Source organism: Solea solea, chromosome 5 (genome assembly GCF_958295425.1).
Source record: "Solea solea chromosome 5, fSolSol10.1, whole genome shotgun sequence".
NCBI classification, from domain to species: domain Eukaryota; kingdom Metazoa; phylum Chordata; class Actinopteri; order Pleuronectiformes; family Soleidae; genus Solea; species Solea solea.
In genome coordinates, this window is record NC_081138.1 from 21046759 (window position 1) to 21064930 (window position 18172).

At 40.8% G+C, this 18172-nt stretch overlaps 2 protein-coding genes across 3 annotated transcripts in view; one reads left to right on the plus strand and one right to left on the minus strand.

The window, feature by feature from the left end:
* The window catches only part of LOC131459584 (granule associated Rac and RHOG effector protein 1-like), a 33824-nt gene extending 25873 nt beyond the window's left edge, over positions 1 to 7951 (minus strand). The window contains exon 1 of one of the 2 annotated variants that reach the window (XM_058629569.1): positions 7896 to 7951. The gene's annotated coding sequence lies outside the window, so the exon portion shown is untranslated. The other variant, XM_058629568.1, reaches the window with a different exon arrangement.
* A 1234-nt stretch (positions 7952 to 9185) lies between these two features.
* Positions 9186 to 17938, plus strand: gpib (glucose-6-phosphate isomerase b). Its single transcript, XM_058629570.1, has 18 exons — positions 9186 to 9375; positions 9564 to 9654; positions 10328 to 10396; positions 11012 to 11131; positions 11249 to 11332; positions 11405 to 11551; positions 11792 to 11863; positions 11956 to 12000; positions 12121 to 12174; positions 13259 to 13319; positions 13825 to 13868; positions 14017 to 14169; positions 14738 to 14867; positions 15005 to 15081; positions 15322 to 15450; positions 16502 to 16577; positions 16659 to 16725; positions 17720 to 17938. The coding sequence occupies exons 1-18, from the start codon at positions 9257 to 9259 to the stop codon at positions 17841 to 17843; spliced, it is 1662 nt and encodes a 553-aa protein (XP_058485553.1). The 5' UTR covers positions 9186 to 9256; the 3' UTR covers positions 17844 to 17938.
* The last annotated feature ends 234 nt before the right edge of the window (positions 17939 to 18172 follow it).

Genomic DNA, 18172 nt, shown 5'->3' on the forward strand with positions numbered 1-18172 from the left:
AAGACAATAGGGAACAAAAGTGTCCAACATAGATTGTTGTATTTTGTGCTAGTGCATTTGTCTTTCATCTTTTTGAGGGTCTATTCACAGATGGGAATAACATCTGTGGACAGTGGTGAGAAAGCTTTGGAAAGGTGGTTTGGACAGTCAACCTCAGAGAAAACATTTTTGCTTTTTATTAGATTTAATTAACAGCGGTGTACCAGAGTCACAAGTTGACATCTGCACTAATGTTCATGGATTGTTTTTGTAAGTTAACTACACTTATGAAGTCTTGGAAAGGATAGTAAAGTATAAACATATATTATGTTACAGAGACAGGGCATGTGGCTTTAGATCTATGGATTTTAACTGCTCTGAGGGTGAAAACCTTGCAGTAGTTGTACCTTATTCATGGCTCCTCTCTCCTCAGAGTGAACCAAAGTTGGAATAGATTAAGTGCGGTGAGTCACAGTCCATTCGGCCTGAGCAACATAGAAGGAATTTTTTTGCTGGGCTACTTTCTGTAATATAGTTGCTCCATGCAGACAGAGTTTATCTATGCAGCATTATTAGAGAGTGTTTGTGTTTTACATTTCTTCCCTGGCTATAAAACTCTGTAAGCAAAGGTTATTCCAAGAGGAGCAGACATGATATCAATATTAATGAGGCTGTCCGGCTTCAAGGAGTAGCTCCATTGGCAGCCAGCCTCCTGTTGCAGGGCACACTGTATTAGAGATTGCACCCAAACAAACACATGTGATCAGAGAGTCCCTCCGGATGTACTGGAGATGTGCCAGTCCACTTTAATGTCCTTCCTGCAGCAGGGGCAGCTTGGGGGCTAATGTTAGCACTACTTCCCTACTCACCATACATGCCAGCTGCTAGGCTTCAACAGGATGGGGGTTTAGGTTTCCTTGAGCAAGCTCACTGTCGCCAGTAACAAAAACGCCAAGCCAAGTATGTCAATGAGCATGGATAGTAAATCACAGAAGTACAATTTACCTGTTGGTGCAAACAACTGCAGTGATCAACAGACAACTACAAAGAGCTGTCTTACAGCAGTAACTAGGGACATTAATGATTAACCAGTTAATTGTCGTTAAGAATTACAAATGTATTAATTCATGAACCAATAATGTCGGTTTCCTTGCATTCATGTCATTTATATGCACCTCACATAATGTGCAGTTAATATTTATACCAGCAGATGGTTCACATCAACCAACGCACTGATATAATTTAAATTAGAAGAAGTCAAAGTGCAGGGAAACCAGGCAAGGTGTAGATGCCTCTGAGTTGCACCTTCACTGAGGCAAAGGGCCACGACTCCAGCACAGGACTGTGCAGCTACAGCTATGATGCTACTTCTTTTGGATAACTACTTCAAAATGTTATCTGCGGCAAAGGATAATCACTAAGTTACGGATTTGCTGTGTGAAGAAGTGAAACTGGCAACTTTTTTTCTATTATTATCAACATTTCCGTCAAACTTAAAATTAAAGTTGGGCAATAGGGCATATAAATGTTTTGCTATGAAATGGAGCAGCTCCCCAAACTGGGACTTCTACTTCTAAAAAGAGCCACGCATGTACCTGTGACATGCCTCTTACGCGAGCAGTGTGGCCCAGAGTTCTGCACGGGTCCATTTTTTTTTTTTAAAACCCACTGCCCACCTGCATTTAGTTCATTTTCACTGGTGATTGAACCCATGAATTTATTATGCATGTTTTTTAGTCGTTACACAGCCTTTTTGCGGGTACCTGACCGGTAGGACTGGCTGCTATGTCGAATGATGTCGATTTACCATGATATTTTGTCACTTTAGAGCTACTGTCAATCTTGGACCAAGATACTTTTGGATCAGCCACTATATTTTTGTGGCTGTCACTTCACCGCTACGTAGTTTAATGGCTGTGGATGGGGCAGCTGTTACCCATGCTGACAGCTCCTTATCCATCTGCCACTGTAAGGCAAACACAGGACCTGTAACGCTTCAACCTCAAGGCCTGACATTAGCTCGCTCATGAAGTCTATTTCAGCCACCATGGGCAAAACAGCTGCCCTACGGACCACACCGTACTGTTTTTAGACACTCCAAAAGGCTCAGCTCAAAGAAAAAAAATGCTCTCCCTTACATCTGTTGCCAATGAAGCAAAGGAATGCATTTCCCCAGAACCCTCATAATGTGAGTTCAAATGATTACAGAAAAGCAGGTCTGGAAAATGTACATATTCCTGGCTTGTTTTTATCAATTGATTGATCAATCAAATCAGTAGATCAATTGATAGGCGGGGCAGTTGAGTAATTGAAAGTTCTTTGTGTATTGATGAAGCTTCTGAAGGCATTTCACAGAGTAGATGAGCTTTCATGTAAAGAATTGGCAAACAGGTCGAGGAGGTCAGTTCAAATGACAGGACGACAAGTGCCATGAGCAACTGTGTGACAGGAGCCGAGCCAGGCTCCTCTTGCCCACAGAACACAAGGAGAGTATTGTGGCAGCCACTCATCTCCTCATGCCACTACAGAGAAAAACACTCTCACACATGCAGTTGCATGACTTTGTGAAAGGAAGAGAATAATAAAGGCCTTGGCTGTGAATTAATATTAACTGCAAGAATCAATTATCCACCAAGGTGATTCTCGTGGAATTATTTCGTACGCAGCTGCAGGTTTAGGATGGTTGAAGGTTGTTTGGTTTTGTTTGCAAAACGACTTCCGTTATCATTACATTTTTTTCTCTGGGTGTGAAACTAAAAATACAATTACTCTGATACTGACTTATCATAGTAACCTGATAATATGAGCTTTTTTGTGAAATCACATTGTATTGTGCAAGACTAGGTTTTTGACAGAATATGCACTTTCTAAAGATGTAGTGAAACTTTTCCTGCTGCTCAGGCAAAGCAGTGTTGACTATGTTAGGAGAAAACCTAATACTCATATCAGTCAAGAGTACAGTTGGTGAATAGGCTGGATAATATTAGGCTAACCTGTAGTGTCATAACAGACACTGTAAGTAGCTTATGGCTCCAATAAAAATAGCCGGCAGGCCACTCTTACAAAGGACATACACAAGGGCCCCACAAGTCTGTCTCACATGTGCTGATGCACATTTTTATCAGATAATGTTTCTACAAATAAATTCTACTCTCACCATGGGAATTGAGACAATACATTCTAAAAAGGACACAAAAAGCTTACTCTAATTTTATGTAATGAGAGGCTTTACACAGGGTATACATGCCTTTCTGTGTTGGTCTATAAGCAAATTTAGCTCAGGTACAGTGACAGTGAGTGTGTTCAGTGTACCCAACTGGTGAGTTTCAACAAGTGAAAGCAGTGATGAAAGGTTCTGATGAAGAGCAAATGGCAACCTGTGGGGATGAAAATGCTTCCCCCAGCCTATGTTGAGCAGCATGTAAACTGCTGGTTGCAGGTTGTGCTGCATGCCAGCCACTAGGGTGCTATATTTTTAGCCAGGACAAAAGTGAGAATTCATACTTCCACTTTCGGCACAATGAGGCAGGATATAGAGGAGTCAAAGAAAAAGTCCGAAATCCAAGCTTGGTCACACAAATAGAACTGTTTTCATGTAAAATTAAGCTACACACAGCAGTCAGTGTTGCAACTTCAAGTGACTGAGTGTTTCAGAAACCAACAACCTCTCCTCATTTACCAGGAGTGGCTTTCAGAGCTTGTACAAGATGTTGACCAGCAGGACACATTATAAAAATGGATATCAAATCTCTGTTAGCTCCTCTGTTCACTTCTGACATTCTGTTCATAGAAGGAAAAGAAAAATAGTTCCTGGAGGGGTTAGGTATCCTATTACACAAAAGCGTCATGCTTTATTTGATCATCCCAAGCATTTCACTGGGAATATTTAACAAAGGGGCAAATAACTGACCACAAACTAAGACTAAACTGGTTTCCCAGGAGACAAGGGTGAGACCCCCCCCCCCTTCAGTGTTAGCCCACTAGCTACTTCTCTCTACATAGGGAATGGCATCTTATTCAGTTTTGCAGAGAACATGCCTGCAGGCAATGTTGAATTTAGGTGTACAAAATACACTCTGCTACAAAAAGGACAAGATGAAACAGACAAGGAGTAGATGTAGAACTAAAACCTCTCCCATAAGAGAAAACACAGACCCTCTTCCCCACCTTCTGCCACACGCTAGTGCAAATAGTGCTGTTAGCTCTGTGCATCCAAATGAAAATCCTGGCACACAAAAGAGACTCATAATACCCAAGCCTTCCTTTCTCTATGGCATGGGTTAATAAAAAGTTTATTACCCAACACAGTGATGGAGGCAGTGTTATGATCTGACAATGCTTCACTTGATCAAGTCTACATTCCATCATATATACAAGATTTTGCCCAAAAATGATTGCAACCGTGGATAGAAAAAAGTTTATCAAAGCAATTCCACGGATAATGCATGTTGTAATCAAAGCTAAAGGCAGTTAATCGAAACTTTGAGTATGTGACATTTTATTGGGCAGGAACAGGCAGTGTATCGCGGCCATCGGCTGCACTGACTGAAAAAGATCTATATCGGCATCACCCATAGAAAAACCCATATAAATCAACCTTATACTCCAGAAACACTCTATAAACGCTGTAGCTCTATTAACAAAAAAGCATTGCTCCAATAAATATCCAACATATAACATATATATTAAGATTAAAGAACAATGCCAATAACACAATGTTGTTTTTTTTATGATTAGAAGACTATTTTCAGTTCTGATCAATATTTACAGTACGTTTGCTCTCTGCCATCGAGTATATGTGGCCATGAATTGAGTCAAATCATGAAAAGGTTGAGGATCCCTGACATACACTAAGCTGCAACCAACCAAGAATATCTCTGTGGTGCTTGTGTAAGCTACAAAGTAGAGGTAAAATTTAGATTCCTTCCTACAGCACCTTGGCATCTCATGACAGACACATTTCAAAAAACAGCAAACTGCAAAAAGTCAACATTACTGCCTGGCCCAAATAAAGAGTGGAAAGTAAAAATCAAAGCACAAAATATTTAAAACAGGTTCCAATAATACCATGACCTGGGTTAACTGATCTCTTGACTACTGTGTGACACTGATCTGAGCTGTCTAAAACTGTGCAGTGACAGAAACACTAGGCTTTTGTAGAGGGAAACATCATTCAGAGTCACTAAAGCACAGGCCTGATCTCCACCCCAGGCAAGAGCAAACAGTAATCTTGTGACTGCAGGTCGACTTCCTCACTCATGTATCCGGATTCAGTGTTAGACTAAGGGAAAGTGTCACATCACATGTTGACGAATGGTGACAACGAGAAAGAAAAAAGAAAAACAACATGGAGCCTCAGTGCCAGTCCACCAACACAGTTAAATAAGCTGTTGAAAAGTATGAGTTTCTACAAAGGCAGAGAATGTTGTCAAGCTCATAGTGGCACAGCTGTGGCAGATGTCATATAGTAGGTTTCAATTAAAGCTGTGTGAGCCTGCAAAAATTCAGGAAAGTTGTGACCCTAAAGGGATAGTTCAGGTTTTTTGAAGTGTGGTGGTACGTGGTACGTGGTACTGACACAGTCAGTGCCGAGTTTGTTGTGTGTGCCAGGAATGAGCCTGAGACACAGACCATAGACCACGAAACAAAGGTTTCACCTTTTACAATCTCCACCTGCCTAGGTCTTTTATATCTTAAGAATAGAAACTTCAAGACTGACTTGAGGCAACTAACTCTACATTAATTTCTACAAGCCAAATAGCAAAAGATGAATCCATGTGATGCCAATGGCAAGACAGTGGATGTCTAACATCCTCTTGAAAAAAACTTAAACCCACAAGGGTGAAAAACCACCTCAATGTGTGCCTTCATCCACTGCTGTTATGCAAATATGGGGATATAGTTCACCAAGATAAGTAGTAGGTGGTGCATAAGTCCATGTCACCACAGAAGACTAGGAAGGTGCAACATGATTAGAGGTCAACCAAGTTTTTCTATGGCGAATGCCAATATTTAGAACTCCAAAAACCAATGGATGGATTGGTTGGGGTTAGACATAGGTTGAGTATAAATAGGTTACACAAAAGTAAGTAACTTAAATGAACATTTATGGAACAACACTTAAAGGTCTGTGTCACCAATCTACACATCGTGTCTGCATATAGATTTAAAACATAATGTCTAATCATTATATTACTTCATATATTTATTCATATTTATTTTTTCCGGGACATAATTCACTCTTTATTACAATCTTTAACTTCGTAAATATATGTACATTTTATTTCTCAATTGTATAGTATATTGTGTTATTGCTCTTGTTTTATTGATCTATTATATATGACATATTGCTGTTGTTTAACTATGCCTTGTAACATGACTTTGGGTATTTTGAAAAACACCAACAAATAAAATGTATTATAATGTATATCAAATACATGATACATGATTAAACTTTGACAAATACACTTTTGGATGGAAAACTTTATGGAGAAAAATTAGCAAACTTACATAAACCTAGAAGTAATGCTGGCCATTTACATGAATAATAATCGACCTATGACGATTATTATATCATGGCAAAACTGAGGCCTATACATCGGTCTACCTCTAAAGTTGATGGCGTAAATAAAGCATAATCAAGATGTAATAAAAAAGGCATTTTGTTGACGCTTCCCATCATCGAGTGTAATGAAAAGCAGCATCACAACACCTCTATAGCTGTTTTAGCAGCAGCGAGACGCCGTTAACTCCTACTTTAACATGATAGATAATTAACTTGTGTTTGTTTTGAACTAGCTATATGGATTCTTTCAAAATAGCTGTTTAGCAGGAAGCTGAAATAGAATCCCCCGCAAGCGTAGTTAGCCGGTTTCATCGAAACTCTGCGGGGCGACATGGCCCAAGTCACGGGAGCATTATGTCGCAGCTATTAATACGGAATTTGAATGCCCTGCACGAAGTGTCGCCGGAGAGGCGTCAGCGGTATCGGTGACAGGAAAACGCCAGCGCGTACACAGACGGGGAACACCCGGTGTCCTGGGTCTGCTGCACTCCCGTCTGTAACATCGGCCACTGGCCACACAGAACCACACTCGCCTGTTAGCTAGCAAGCTATTGTTCTGTCCCCGAGGTTTACCAACACTGTCAGTCCAACTCCAGACACAATTACACTGTCACGGGAGCCGCAAATCACCCCTTTGTCGTCACGTTAACCTACGCTCCATTTTTGTGCAGGAGCGACCATAGACTGTAGCGCATAACTTAAAACCGAGAACGCCCAGGTCCGTTTTCGGACATGTTGACTAACCGGGTCGCTGGTGACGACAAGACTCATTTACTCACCTACTCGTCGGTTACCGGCACCGTCACGACTGTCTGCTGTCAGGACGAGGATCAGTCCAAAGCATCATCCACACATACAAGCCAATGACAGCGTAAGCAGAAATAGACGACACCGCCAATTGCTGCTGCCTCTTCACCACCCTAAGCGGATGCGCTTTCACCACTAGGCATCAAATTAGTCCATACACCAACATTTAAGCTTGTATTTGCACACAAATTTCACATGCACATGCGTCTGTCTCTGTGGATGTTTGGCCGCATATCTCACTGACAGTATAGGTTTCAAGTACGAATGATAAACAGCAATAACCATGTCAGAGTGAGATATGTCCGATGATGGACGCATCGGTGTTTCTAAGCAGGCTAGCTACATAGCAGGGAAAAGCTAGCCTTAGCTGCCCAGCTAGCTCTCTGCGACACGACAGAAACACAAGGTAATGCGAGCAGCCCGCTGCTTATCCAGTGAAGAGCCACAATAATTAGTGCTGCGTCAACCAGGATTAAACCGAACACCTTCAGTAAAACACAAGGAAAATGATAGTACACGCGAAGTAAAGCACTGCATCGCTCACCAGCTTAGGCATCCACCCTCTTGACAGCGAATCCCCTGTCGGTGTAGCCGCCGTCAAGAGCGCGTCAATTAAAAACAAGGCTTCCGGTACAACTTTCACAATAAAACTCTCACAGTGACCTGTTATGTTTTGTTTTGTTCCTGTTTTATATCCATATATGTAAACGATGTCTAAATTCAAAATCATGTATATATTTTAACTTTGGTTTATATAAATACGTATATTAAATTGTATCAATCAATGTGTTGATTATCTTCTGTTTGTTTTTTTTTTCTTCTAAAATACTTAATATGTTAGCCACAGTTTTAAACAATGTCTTGAATATCTGAATATGTTTTACTTTAATATTCACAACTCAAATTCATTTATGGAGCACATTTAAAAACAACCGAGGTTGACCAAAGTGCTGTACAGAATGACGTCAATAAAATAAAAATGAAGTCAGTAAAAATAGAAAGCATAAAAACATATAACGTTCAAAGCGATACACATACAAGCAAACAAACAAACAAACAAAAACAATCGGAGTCCAGTGTGCGTATAGTGGATATATATGTGGCTATGCATAATATCGTATAAAGTTGTTTTCTTATGTTTGTTATTGTTGTTGAGTTCTCTGTCTAGACTGAGGATCTGTAATTTACCCAAACTATAAACTGATGTTTTCTCGCCCTCTGCTGTGCGTAATAGAGCATTGCAGCCTGCACTTCAACAAACGGTTGTTGAGGGCGCTACTGTGCACATACAGATGGATGGCAGCTCCACTGCCTTTGTGCCCTACCACTGATAAATGCTCTACTTTTTGTCTGCACAACAACAAACATCTTACACCTCCAGTTAGTTATCACACATAATCTTAAATCTTTTATTAATTGTGTGTTCACGCATACAGTATAGCCCACAGCCAGGAGGAAAGTAAATGGGCTTGTAACCAGAGGGTCACTGATTCAAATCCCAGGAGGGGTCAGGGTCACCAAATACCCATTGCTCTCTTGGAACAGATAAGTTGGTGTGTTCTTCTTAACTTTATTTAGTCAGGCAGCCACACTGACATCACCATGTAATCTTGGAGAGACCCCGTGAAGAAGGAACAAGTATAACTCACAATAAAACTCTATAGTTTCCAGTACATGCACTGCAGTGTGTTTGTGGTGTAGCTCTGCAGGGGTTACATCATGCACTGTACCCCCTGCAGGAGAGTGTGGACGTGTGACCAGTATATTGTGTCTCTGGTAGGAGGGACTACTGTGTGCACTCTCTGCACTGGATACCCTTCAAAAAGCTTTCCCTCTGACCTGCTCACTGCCACTCAGCCAGACTAGTTGAGCACAGCAGAGCACAGCAAGCCCTCTCTGGACAACATGGGACTCACACAGGACCCCAACTTCAAAAAGCTGCAGGAATGGTACACTGCCCACGCCCTGAACCTCAACATGAGGCACATGTTTGAGGCTGACAAGGAGAGATTCAACAAGCTCAGGTATATGTCTTCAAAAGATATCGCACCTGGATGAAAATACGTCCTGCACAGCACCAGTGAACATGATGTAGATATTTTCTTATGTCTGTAAATTTGCTGTATTTGTAGCATAGGTTTTTCACTTAACATGAGAATGCTGTAATACATTCAAACTGTACAGCTCAATACATAATTGTTCTGTGTTTCAGTCTCACTCTGAAAACTGAGGAAGCAGAAATTCTTCTGGATTACTCCAAGAACCTCATCACAGAGGACGTCATGAAGATGCTGGTCGATCTGGTAAATCTGTATATATCCAAGCTTATTCACAGTAATGCCCTGAAACTGCATTAAAAGGATGAATAAGTCAAACAAAACAAAAACAGAGCAGACAAGTCTGGTAGTGATATATATATATATATATATATATATATATATATATATATATATATATATATATATATATATATAGTAATAAAACACGAAAGGACAAATTAGTCAACAAACTGGGATACAATGTTGAAACCTGAAGCAATAAAAGATTATGAGGTTCAATTAAAAATGATTGAAAAGCAATTATGAGTAAAATTAGCTATGAAAAACAAGAACAAATCATCATGCAGATATTTAAAATGCTCTTGAACTTTATTCCATTTATTTGGTACAAAAAAACTGAAAGTTAATTTATTAAGCGCTGATCGTGTTGTGAACATGTTTGTGGGTAAATGGATCTGGGTTTCAAAGGATGGCATGCCAACACAGTGCCCTGTAAATAAAGATGAAGCGGTGTGTTTTAAATGGCTTTAATTCACATCTCATTTTCATGAGAAAGTCCTGTTCATTAGACTCACAACTCTATCTCAAGCCAAAATCTATCAACATGGAGTTTGAAAAACAATTTTAATGCATGCAAATACTTAAGGTAATGGATCTGAGCCTGTAGAGGACTAACATTTACTGTTTACCTTTTCAGGCCAAGTCAAGAGGCATTGAAGCTGCCAGAGAGAAGATGTTTAAAGGAGACAAGATCAACTTCACCGAGGTGCTGCTCATTGTCCACTGTAACACGGCTATTCTAATCCAATACAACTTTATTTGTCAAGCACTTTAAAACAACCACGGTGGAAATAAGAGACACAATGACAAAATACAACGTGCAGAGCCACAACAGCGAAGGCCCGGCCCCCCTCTGAGCTTACATTTAGTTTTTGGCTCGCTCAGTTGCAGCAAATCAGACGACCCTGAGAGATTATTGTCAGTGATTTCCAGTCTCTGCATTGATCCTGATTGCGGTGTTTACACTGTGTGACATAAAAAACTAGAGAAAGCACTCAGAGAGCCCAAACCTCCATCGAATTTCACCACTTAGTTTCCCACAGTGTCAAGCCAGTTCAAGATCCAGATTTTGAACAGACTACACAGTGACATGGATCTACTTCTCTATACAAGGGGTTACATGGGGTTAAGCTTCTTGGATGAAGATTAGCGGAGCCGGGAATGGAACCCACAGCCTTTAAATTGAAAGACAACTCTCTCTATCGATATGCCCTATAAACAAAACTCAACAACAGCAGCCCAATAACCTTCAAATCCTGGACAGGAAAGGATCACTGCCACATTGACGTGTCTCTGTGTGTTATGACGTGTGCATATGCAGGGCCGTGCTGTGCTCCACGTGGCTCTGAGGAACCGCTCCAACACCCCCGTCGTGGTTGATGGCAAGGATGTGATGCCAGAAGTCAACAAGGTTCTGGAAAAAATGAAGGGCTTCTGCCACGTGAGTCCAAGGCAGCACCAGCTTGGTGAATTTCAGAGTCAAGGGCATGACAGCTATAACCCAGCTTGTAGCTTTGATGACAGTTACTGTATAATGATCATATTTATCTGTGTGTAGAGAGTTCGCAGCGGCGAGTGGAAGGGCTACACGGGAAAGTCCATCACAGACGTTGTCAACATTGGCATTGGAGGATCTGACCTTGTGAGTGCATCTTTTATTCTGTCACACCTCTGCGGACATGCATCGTCACTCTTATGAGCTTTTCTGTTGCAGGGCCCCCTCATGGTGACTGAAGCCCTAAAGCCGTACTCCAAAGATGGACCACGGGTGTGGTTTGTGTCCAACATTGATGGAACACACATCGCCAAAACCCTGGCACAGCTCCACGCGGAGACGACCCTCTTCATTATTGCATCCAAGGTATAGCTGGACACAAAATAGATTCTTAAAACTGCACCACAGCTGAAAGAGAAGCACCTGCAATGCAATGTTGAATAATTTTGACATCAGCCTTTATAGTGACCTCTCTTGTCATGGTAAATATTCCAAAGCAACAATAGGCACAGTGAAGGGAAATGTCATTTCGGAGGGGAACACGGTGAGTTCTGTTTTTTACACACCATCATTGCCATCAATCATTATAATGTAATTTTTAAACAGACATTCACCACCCAAGAGACCATTACCAATGCTGAGTCGGCCAAAGAGTGGTTCCTTGAACACGCCAAAGATGTGAGTATGCAGTAGTGCCCTCTCACTAGAGACAACTTCACGTATGATGCATTTGTTCACATTCTCTCTGCTCCCTCTGCACGCTTCAACAGAAAGCTGCTGTTGCTAAGCACTTTGTGGCGCTGTCTACAAATGGAGTAAGTCACAACCCACCATCAGTGAATAAATCCTCCTTTTCTGTTCAAACATCTGATCGTGACTATGCTGCTTTCCCCTCACCCTCTCTCTCTCTCTCTCTCTCTCTTGCTCCTCCTCAGCCCAAAGTGAAGGATTTCGGCATCGACACTGAGAACATGTTTGAGTTCTGGGATGTGAGTGCTCTTAAAGCCTTGCGGCAAACTGTGTGCAGGCTTCACGGCTTGACTGTGATGTGGCAGGATTCAGCAGCAGCTATAAATAAATCAGACTTTTGACCTGTGAAGTAGGTAGGATGGACACTCTGGCCAGCAGCTGCTTGGAAACCAGAAGCCCCTCTCTGCAGACTTAGTTATTATTGGTAGCGACCTTTTCTCTTGCAGAGGTTACTGTAAAGGCTGCGTCGCACCAAAGGTCAGCGAGTTGCACTCAGTTACATTGTTGGTATTTACAGAGTAACAGCTATGATTTGGCCTTTATCATGTCGAGCAGCCTTTCACGAACTTAAAGAGTGCCGGGGCTCACTTGTATAAATCATGTATAAATCCTCTGAAGCGCACCCTAACCTTGAATTACAACACACGAGACTAGGATTAATAATGTCCCATACTCGGTGCAGATTAATAATCTGTCCACTTGCACTGTTTCTGAACTTGCATATCTTTCAACGCATGTATTTGGGTATCACAGCTGGACTCCATGTCATATTAGAAGGGTTTAGCTTCACAACAAAGTGCGTAATCGCGCATCAACATGAACAACAAATTAACATTGAGTGCAAATACTGAAATATTAGGACATAGAAGGTCACATTATTGCTATATATGTATATATATATATATATATATATATATATATATATATATATATATATATATATATACACTACCTGCTATACTAGGTCAGATAAAAGAAAACAAATTTAATAATATATAAACGCCATGAATTGATTCTCTCTTCTGTCTTCTCTCTACAGTAATTTACTAAACTGAAAATAAAAAACACATTTATTATTTATATTCATGGCCCACACTTTGGGAATAGCTGATGTAGAGAAAATTAGCTTGGCCAAAAATGTACATAAATTATTTATAACATATGACACTTCACAATATTCAGGTGCACCAGTGTTTCCTCTGTGGTCTCTGTAGTTCTCACCACCTTTTGCTGCATGAAAAGCTTGTTTCACTTAAAAAAAACACACACACACATTGAAGATACAAATGCATCTCCAGTATTTTTGTCAATTTTCTCTTTTAGTGGGTTGGCGGTCGTTTCTCGTTGTGGTCTGCAATTGGAATGGCCATTGCCCTGCACATTGGTATGTACAACGGACGTTTTGACGTAGTGGAACCCAGCAAAAATGTGTATTATACTGTTATCAGGGATGCGGTATAACATAAGGCAAGTGTCTCCTTGCTCTTGTTTTTAAGCACATATAGGTGCTGAAAGTCAGCGGGCTAAAATGCTTTTAAAGTAGATTTAATGTTAATAATGTCCACTATCTTTACACATTGTCATGCTATCACAATGTGGGTGTTGTGTGAAGAGTCAGAGGATCAGCAATACCATTAGATCATCGCCTGGGGGACCAGAGAAGCCTGTGTTTGTGTTTTCACACACAGCAGTTAATGGTATTTTATTGTGTAACCCAAGAGGTGAACCAACCACCACTGACAACCTTATAAAACAATATGCACACGACTATTCAGGGATTTCTTTTGCTGATATTAATGGTAAGAGACATTAAGAATTGGAATACTGTTATACTAATGATCAATAGTTTATGCTCGTTTCAGCCACTTAACTTTTCTTGTCCTCATCAGGCTTCGACAACTTTGAGAAGCTTCTGTCTGGAGCTCACTGGATGGTGGGTATAAACCGGGATGTCATGATTACTTCAGCTTCAGCTCGCTGCCCCTCTAATGCAGAAAAACCATGTACATCAGCCCTGCTGAGAAGAAGAGACGGAATACATGAATGTAAATGAGCATCCCTCCCTCTCCCCCCCACTGCAGGACAACCACTTCCGCACCGCTCCTCTGGATAAGAACGCTCCGGTCCTGCTGGCTCTGCTGGGCATCTGGTACATTAACTTCTTCCATGCTGAGACACACGCCATGCTGCCCTACGACCAGTACATGCACCGCTTCACTGCCTACTTCCAACAGGTCTGACACTGATGCAGGCCTCTCAGATCTCTGTGAGGGCCTCCAAGAAAAGATTATAAAAGAGACTTTTTAAATGGATTTAAAAGATGATTGAGGCAGTTTAATAATCTCTTGTATAATCCTTCAAACTGACAAGGGGCTGGAGAATATAATTTATGTTTTTGTAATATATATATACTGTGCTTATCAAATTTATCTGTCCCTCTGTCATAAAAATTTTTTGGCAAATAAGAAACCTTTTATATCCAAATTTGAGACGCCTCACTGGGCTTCTCTGAGAAGTCAGAAATTAATCAAGCATAATATGCAACCACTAAAACTGATATTTCTGTTCAGGAATGCAAGTAAATAACTATAATTTCACCTCTCAATCAAGAAATAATAATATTCTTTACTATTTGAGTATATTTTAGCATTAAAATTCTCATTTCCGTTCAAGAGCTTCTACTTAGTGATGTATTAACCATTACAGACACATAAAAAATTATTTTGATAATACTTCAAGATAGAATTGCATGTGTGATTTTGAAGGTCTTATTGTGATGATAAACGTGTTTGTGAACTATAGGGTGACATGGAGTCCAACGGAAAGTACATCACCAACCATGGAGCACGTGTAAACTACCACACTGGGCCGATAGTGTGGGGAGAGCCAGGAACCAACGGACAGCACGCGTTCTACCAGCTCATCCACCAAGGTATTGTTCCAATCAATCAGTCAATGTTTAACATCAGAAACATACAGCTGATTTCTCTTCTTAGCTTTGCCTTGTGCAGTGATGAAGCAACATGGGCCCCCTCCGTGTGTTCATGCAAATAACTTTCTTCAACACAGGAACACGCATGGTGCCCTCCGACTTCCTGATCCCAGCTCAGTCTCAGCATCCCATCAGAGACAGCCTGCACCACAAGGTACCCCTCACTGGTTTTACCAACTACAGATCAGTCATGAGAGCAAATGTGGTTTTATACATATACAGAAAGAGCTCAGTAAAAAAAAGAAGGATAATCTGTTTTTGCATAATACATGTCGTATAGAAAAAGTAGCATACAAGCTACTGAATCTGAAAGCAACCAAGAGTGACCACTTTAATTGTAAAACATTGTGTGTGTGTGTGTGTGTGTGTGTGTGTGCGTTTGATGTGGCTGTAGATTCTGCTGGCCAACTTTCTGGCCCAGACGGAAGCTCTGATGAAGGGTAAGACCACAGAGGAGGCTAAGAAGGAGCTGGAGGCCAGTGGCCTGAGTGGAGACGCTCTGGAGAAAATCCTGCCTCACAAAGTGAGTAAAAGTCACTAAAAGTGACTATAATAATGATAACAGACTTAAAACAACATCATGCAGCAATTTTAACTGGAAGCAGCAGCTTCAGAAGAATGGTGCATGACAGCCTGGCCGCCTATAGTCCAAAGGTCTGCAAGCTTTGAAAGAAAAAAACAAAACATTCATTTAAATTTCTTTCAAAGTGAACATCTCTCATTTGGAGATTAGAGATTTCATATTTCGCCAATTACAATTATGCATCGCATCCTACGTCTACGCCAAATGTGATATTTAAATAAAAACCTCGCCAAACCCGACAGACCTGTGTTTGAAATATGCAAAGCCATTCCCAACACTAAAATGAACCTGTGACAGCTATGAAATGTCAACGTTTTTTCTTTTTGTAGTTCTTAAATTTCACAAATGCAACTAACTTTCGGTTATTCTATTTATATACGCAACTTCATACGTGATGTTATCTTCATTTTGTGGGTCAAAAAGGTTTTGCGGCTCCAGATTAATTATATTTGAATGGAGAGGGGTCAAAAATGGCTAAAGGTTGCAGACCCATAACCTGGTCTGTCACTATGGTAACATAAAAAGCAGTTTTTAAACTGCCAGAATTGAGTCAATTATGTTTAAACGTAATGCTTGACTGGAGATCAATTTTAGAGGCTTTGACGTAACTAACTTTAGTCAGTTTCAACATGAAAACTTTGTTTTCTGACTTGGAGACCAACAGAGTAAATGATCACCTGTGGCAACAGAGGGCGCTGTTGTTCTTCAAACTTTAAGCGAGCGGTGCTGCTTTAAACCTCAACTTAGTGGGGAAAAAAAAGCAGTCATCTCATGATATTTGTAGGAAACAAATAACACTTGGCACGAGCAAGTGCTTCCAGGAGACCATGCCAATTACTGAGACTGGAGAAAGCAAACACAGCAGCTGCCAGGAGCTGGTGCCCACCGCTGACCACGAATAAACACAATAATCCACAGTTTGTCAGGAGCGTTTGTTGTAATGGCATACAGAGAGTGAAATAATCATTTCTCCTTGTGTTTTTAAACACAGGTTTTCCAAGGAAACAGACCAACCAACTCAATCATCTTTAAAAAGCTGACACCGTACACACTTGGAGCACTTATAGGTAAGAACATGCAGTGGTGCTTTGCAAGATTCTGCTGCATTTTTGATTCTTCATGAGTTTTGGTTTTGTCTTGTGTCACAGCGATGTATGAGCACAAAATCTTCATCCAGGGTGTAATGTGGGAGATCAACAGCTTTGACCAGTGGGGGTGAGTCCGTTTTTTATTGTATCAATTTAATATTTCTTTGAGCAGCTTTCTCGTAATCAGGTTGTGTAGAAAAAACACTTAACATGTCAGAACAATTATCCTAAAAACATATTAGACCAGGGGTGTCAAACTCATTTTTGTTCAGGGGCCACATACAGCACAATTTGATCTCAAGTGGGCCGGACCAGTAAAAATAGTAAAATAATAGCATAATAACCTATGAACAGCAAGAACTCCTTGCTTTTTTTCCCTTTGTTTTACATTTAATGAAGGATATTTTTTACAAAACATGAAATTTCAACAATATCGTGCCTAAATGTACTATTTACACATTACACTGGATCCAAAAAGGCACAAACATTTAGTCACAGGTATCTGGAAGAAAAAATATGGTATTTGACATTACGTTTAGATTGTAATCGTAGTGTGAAATTTTAACAAATTCATCCTGTGGGCCGGATTGGATCCTCTGGCGGGCCGGTTCTGGCCCCCGGGCCGTATGTTTGACACCCCTGTATTAGACGTAGTGTTTCTCAATCCTGGTCCTGGGGAGACCCACTGCCCTGCATGTGTTAGAGGTTTCCATGCTCCATCACACCTGATTCAAATAAAGGGCTCGTTATCAGGCTTCTGCAGTGCTTGCTGATTATGTGATCATTTGAATCAGGTGTGTTAGAGCGCCCTCATTTGGACTATTTCCATTTGATTTGACGGTGTAGGCATAAACATCACACACCCTTTAGGTCCAGATCATATACATGTGAATATGTTAAGATGCTAGACATGTGGAAAAGACTGTTTTTTTTTTTTTTAAGGAGAGTGACTTAAAAATCTGTAATTGTTGTGTCTTATTTGAGCCAGTACTGTGTGAAAGTAAAAGAAAAAAAAAAAGAAGCAACAGTGTTAGCAAGGGTGATGTTGTCTGTTTTTTTGAATTGTCCCTCATGGTCACTGAAACTATCCCCTCTCTTCTCTCCTCTATGCCAACTGTCAGAGTGGAACTCGGGAAACAGCTGGCGAAGAAGATTGAGCCTGAGCTCAAGGACGCTGCGGAGGTCCACTCCCACGACTCCTCCACCAATGGACTCATCAACTTCCTCAAGAAGAACTCTTCCTGAGCTGAGTCACCTCGACATCGTCCACTTTACCCTGCAGCGTTATCCATCAGCTCATGAGACTCACCGAGTCAGCTGGTTTGCTCCCACGCAGTCCGGCTGAGGCACGCTGTGCCCTCATTAATAATATCGTGACTGTCTACACTGCTATTTATTTGTTCCTGTCTTTTACAGTAATTTGTGAGGGAAAGCCTTTTTGTATTAGAGTATTGTGGAAGTAAAAAAAAAAAAAAAACCTGTCTACTGTCATAAGAAATTAAATTTCTGGAAATAAATGACTCAACACAATTCCACAGCAAAACGATTTAAACACCAGTTTAATAGGTACACCC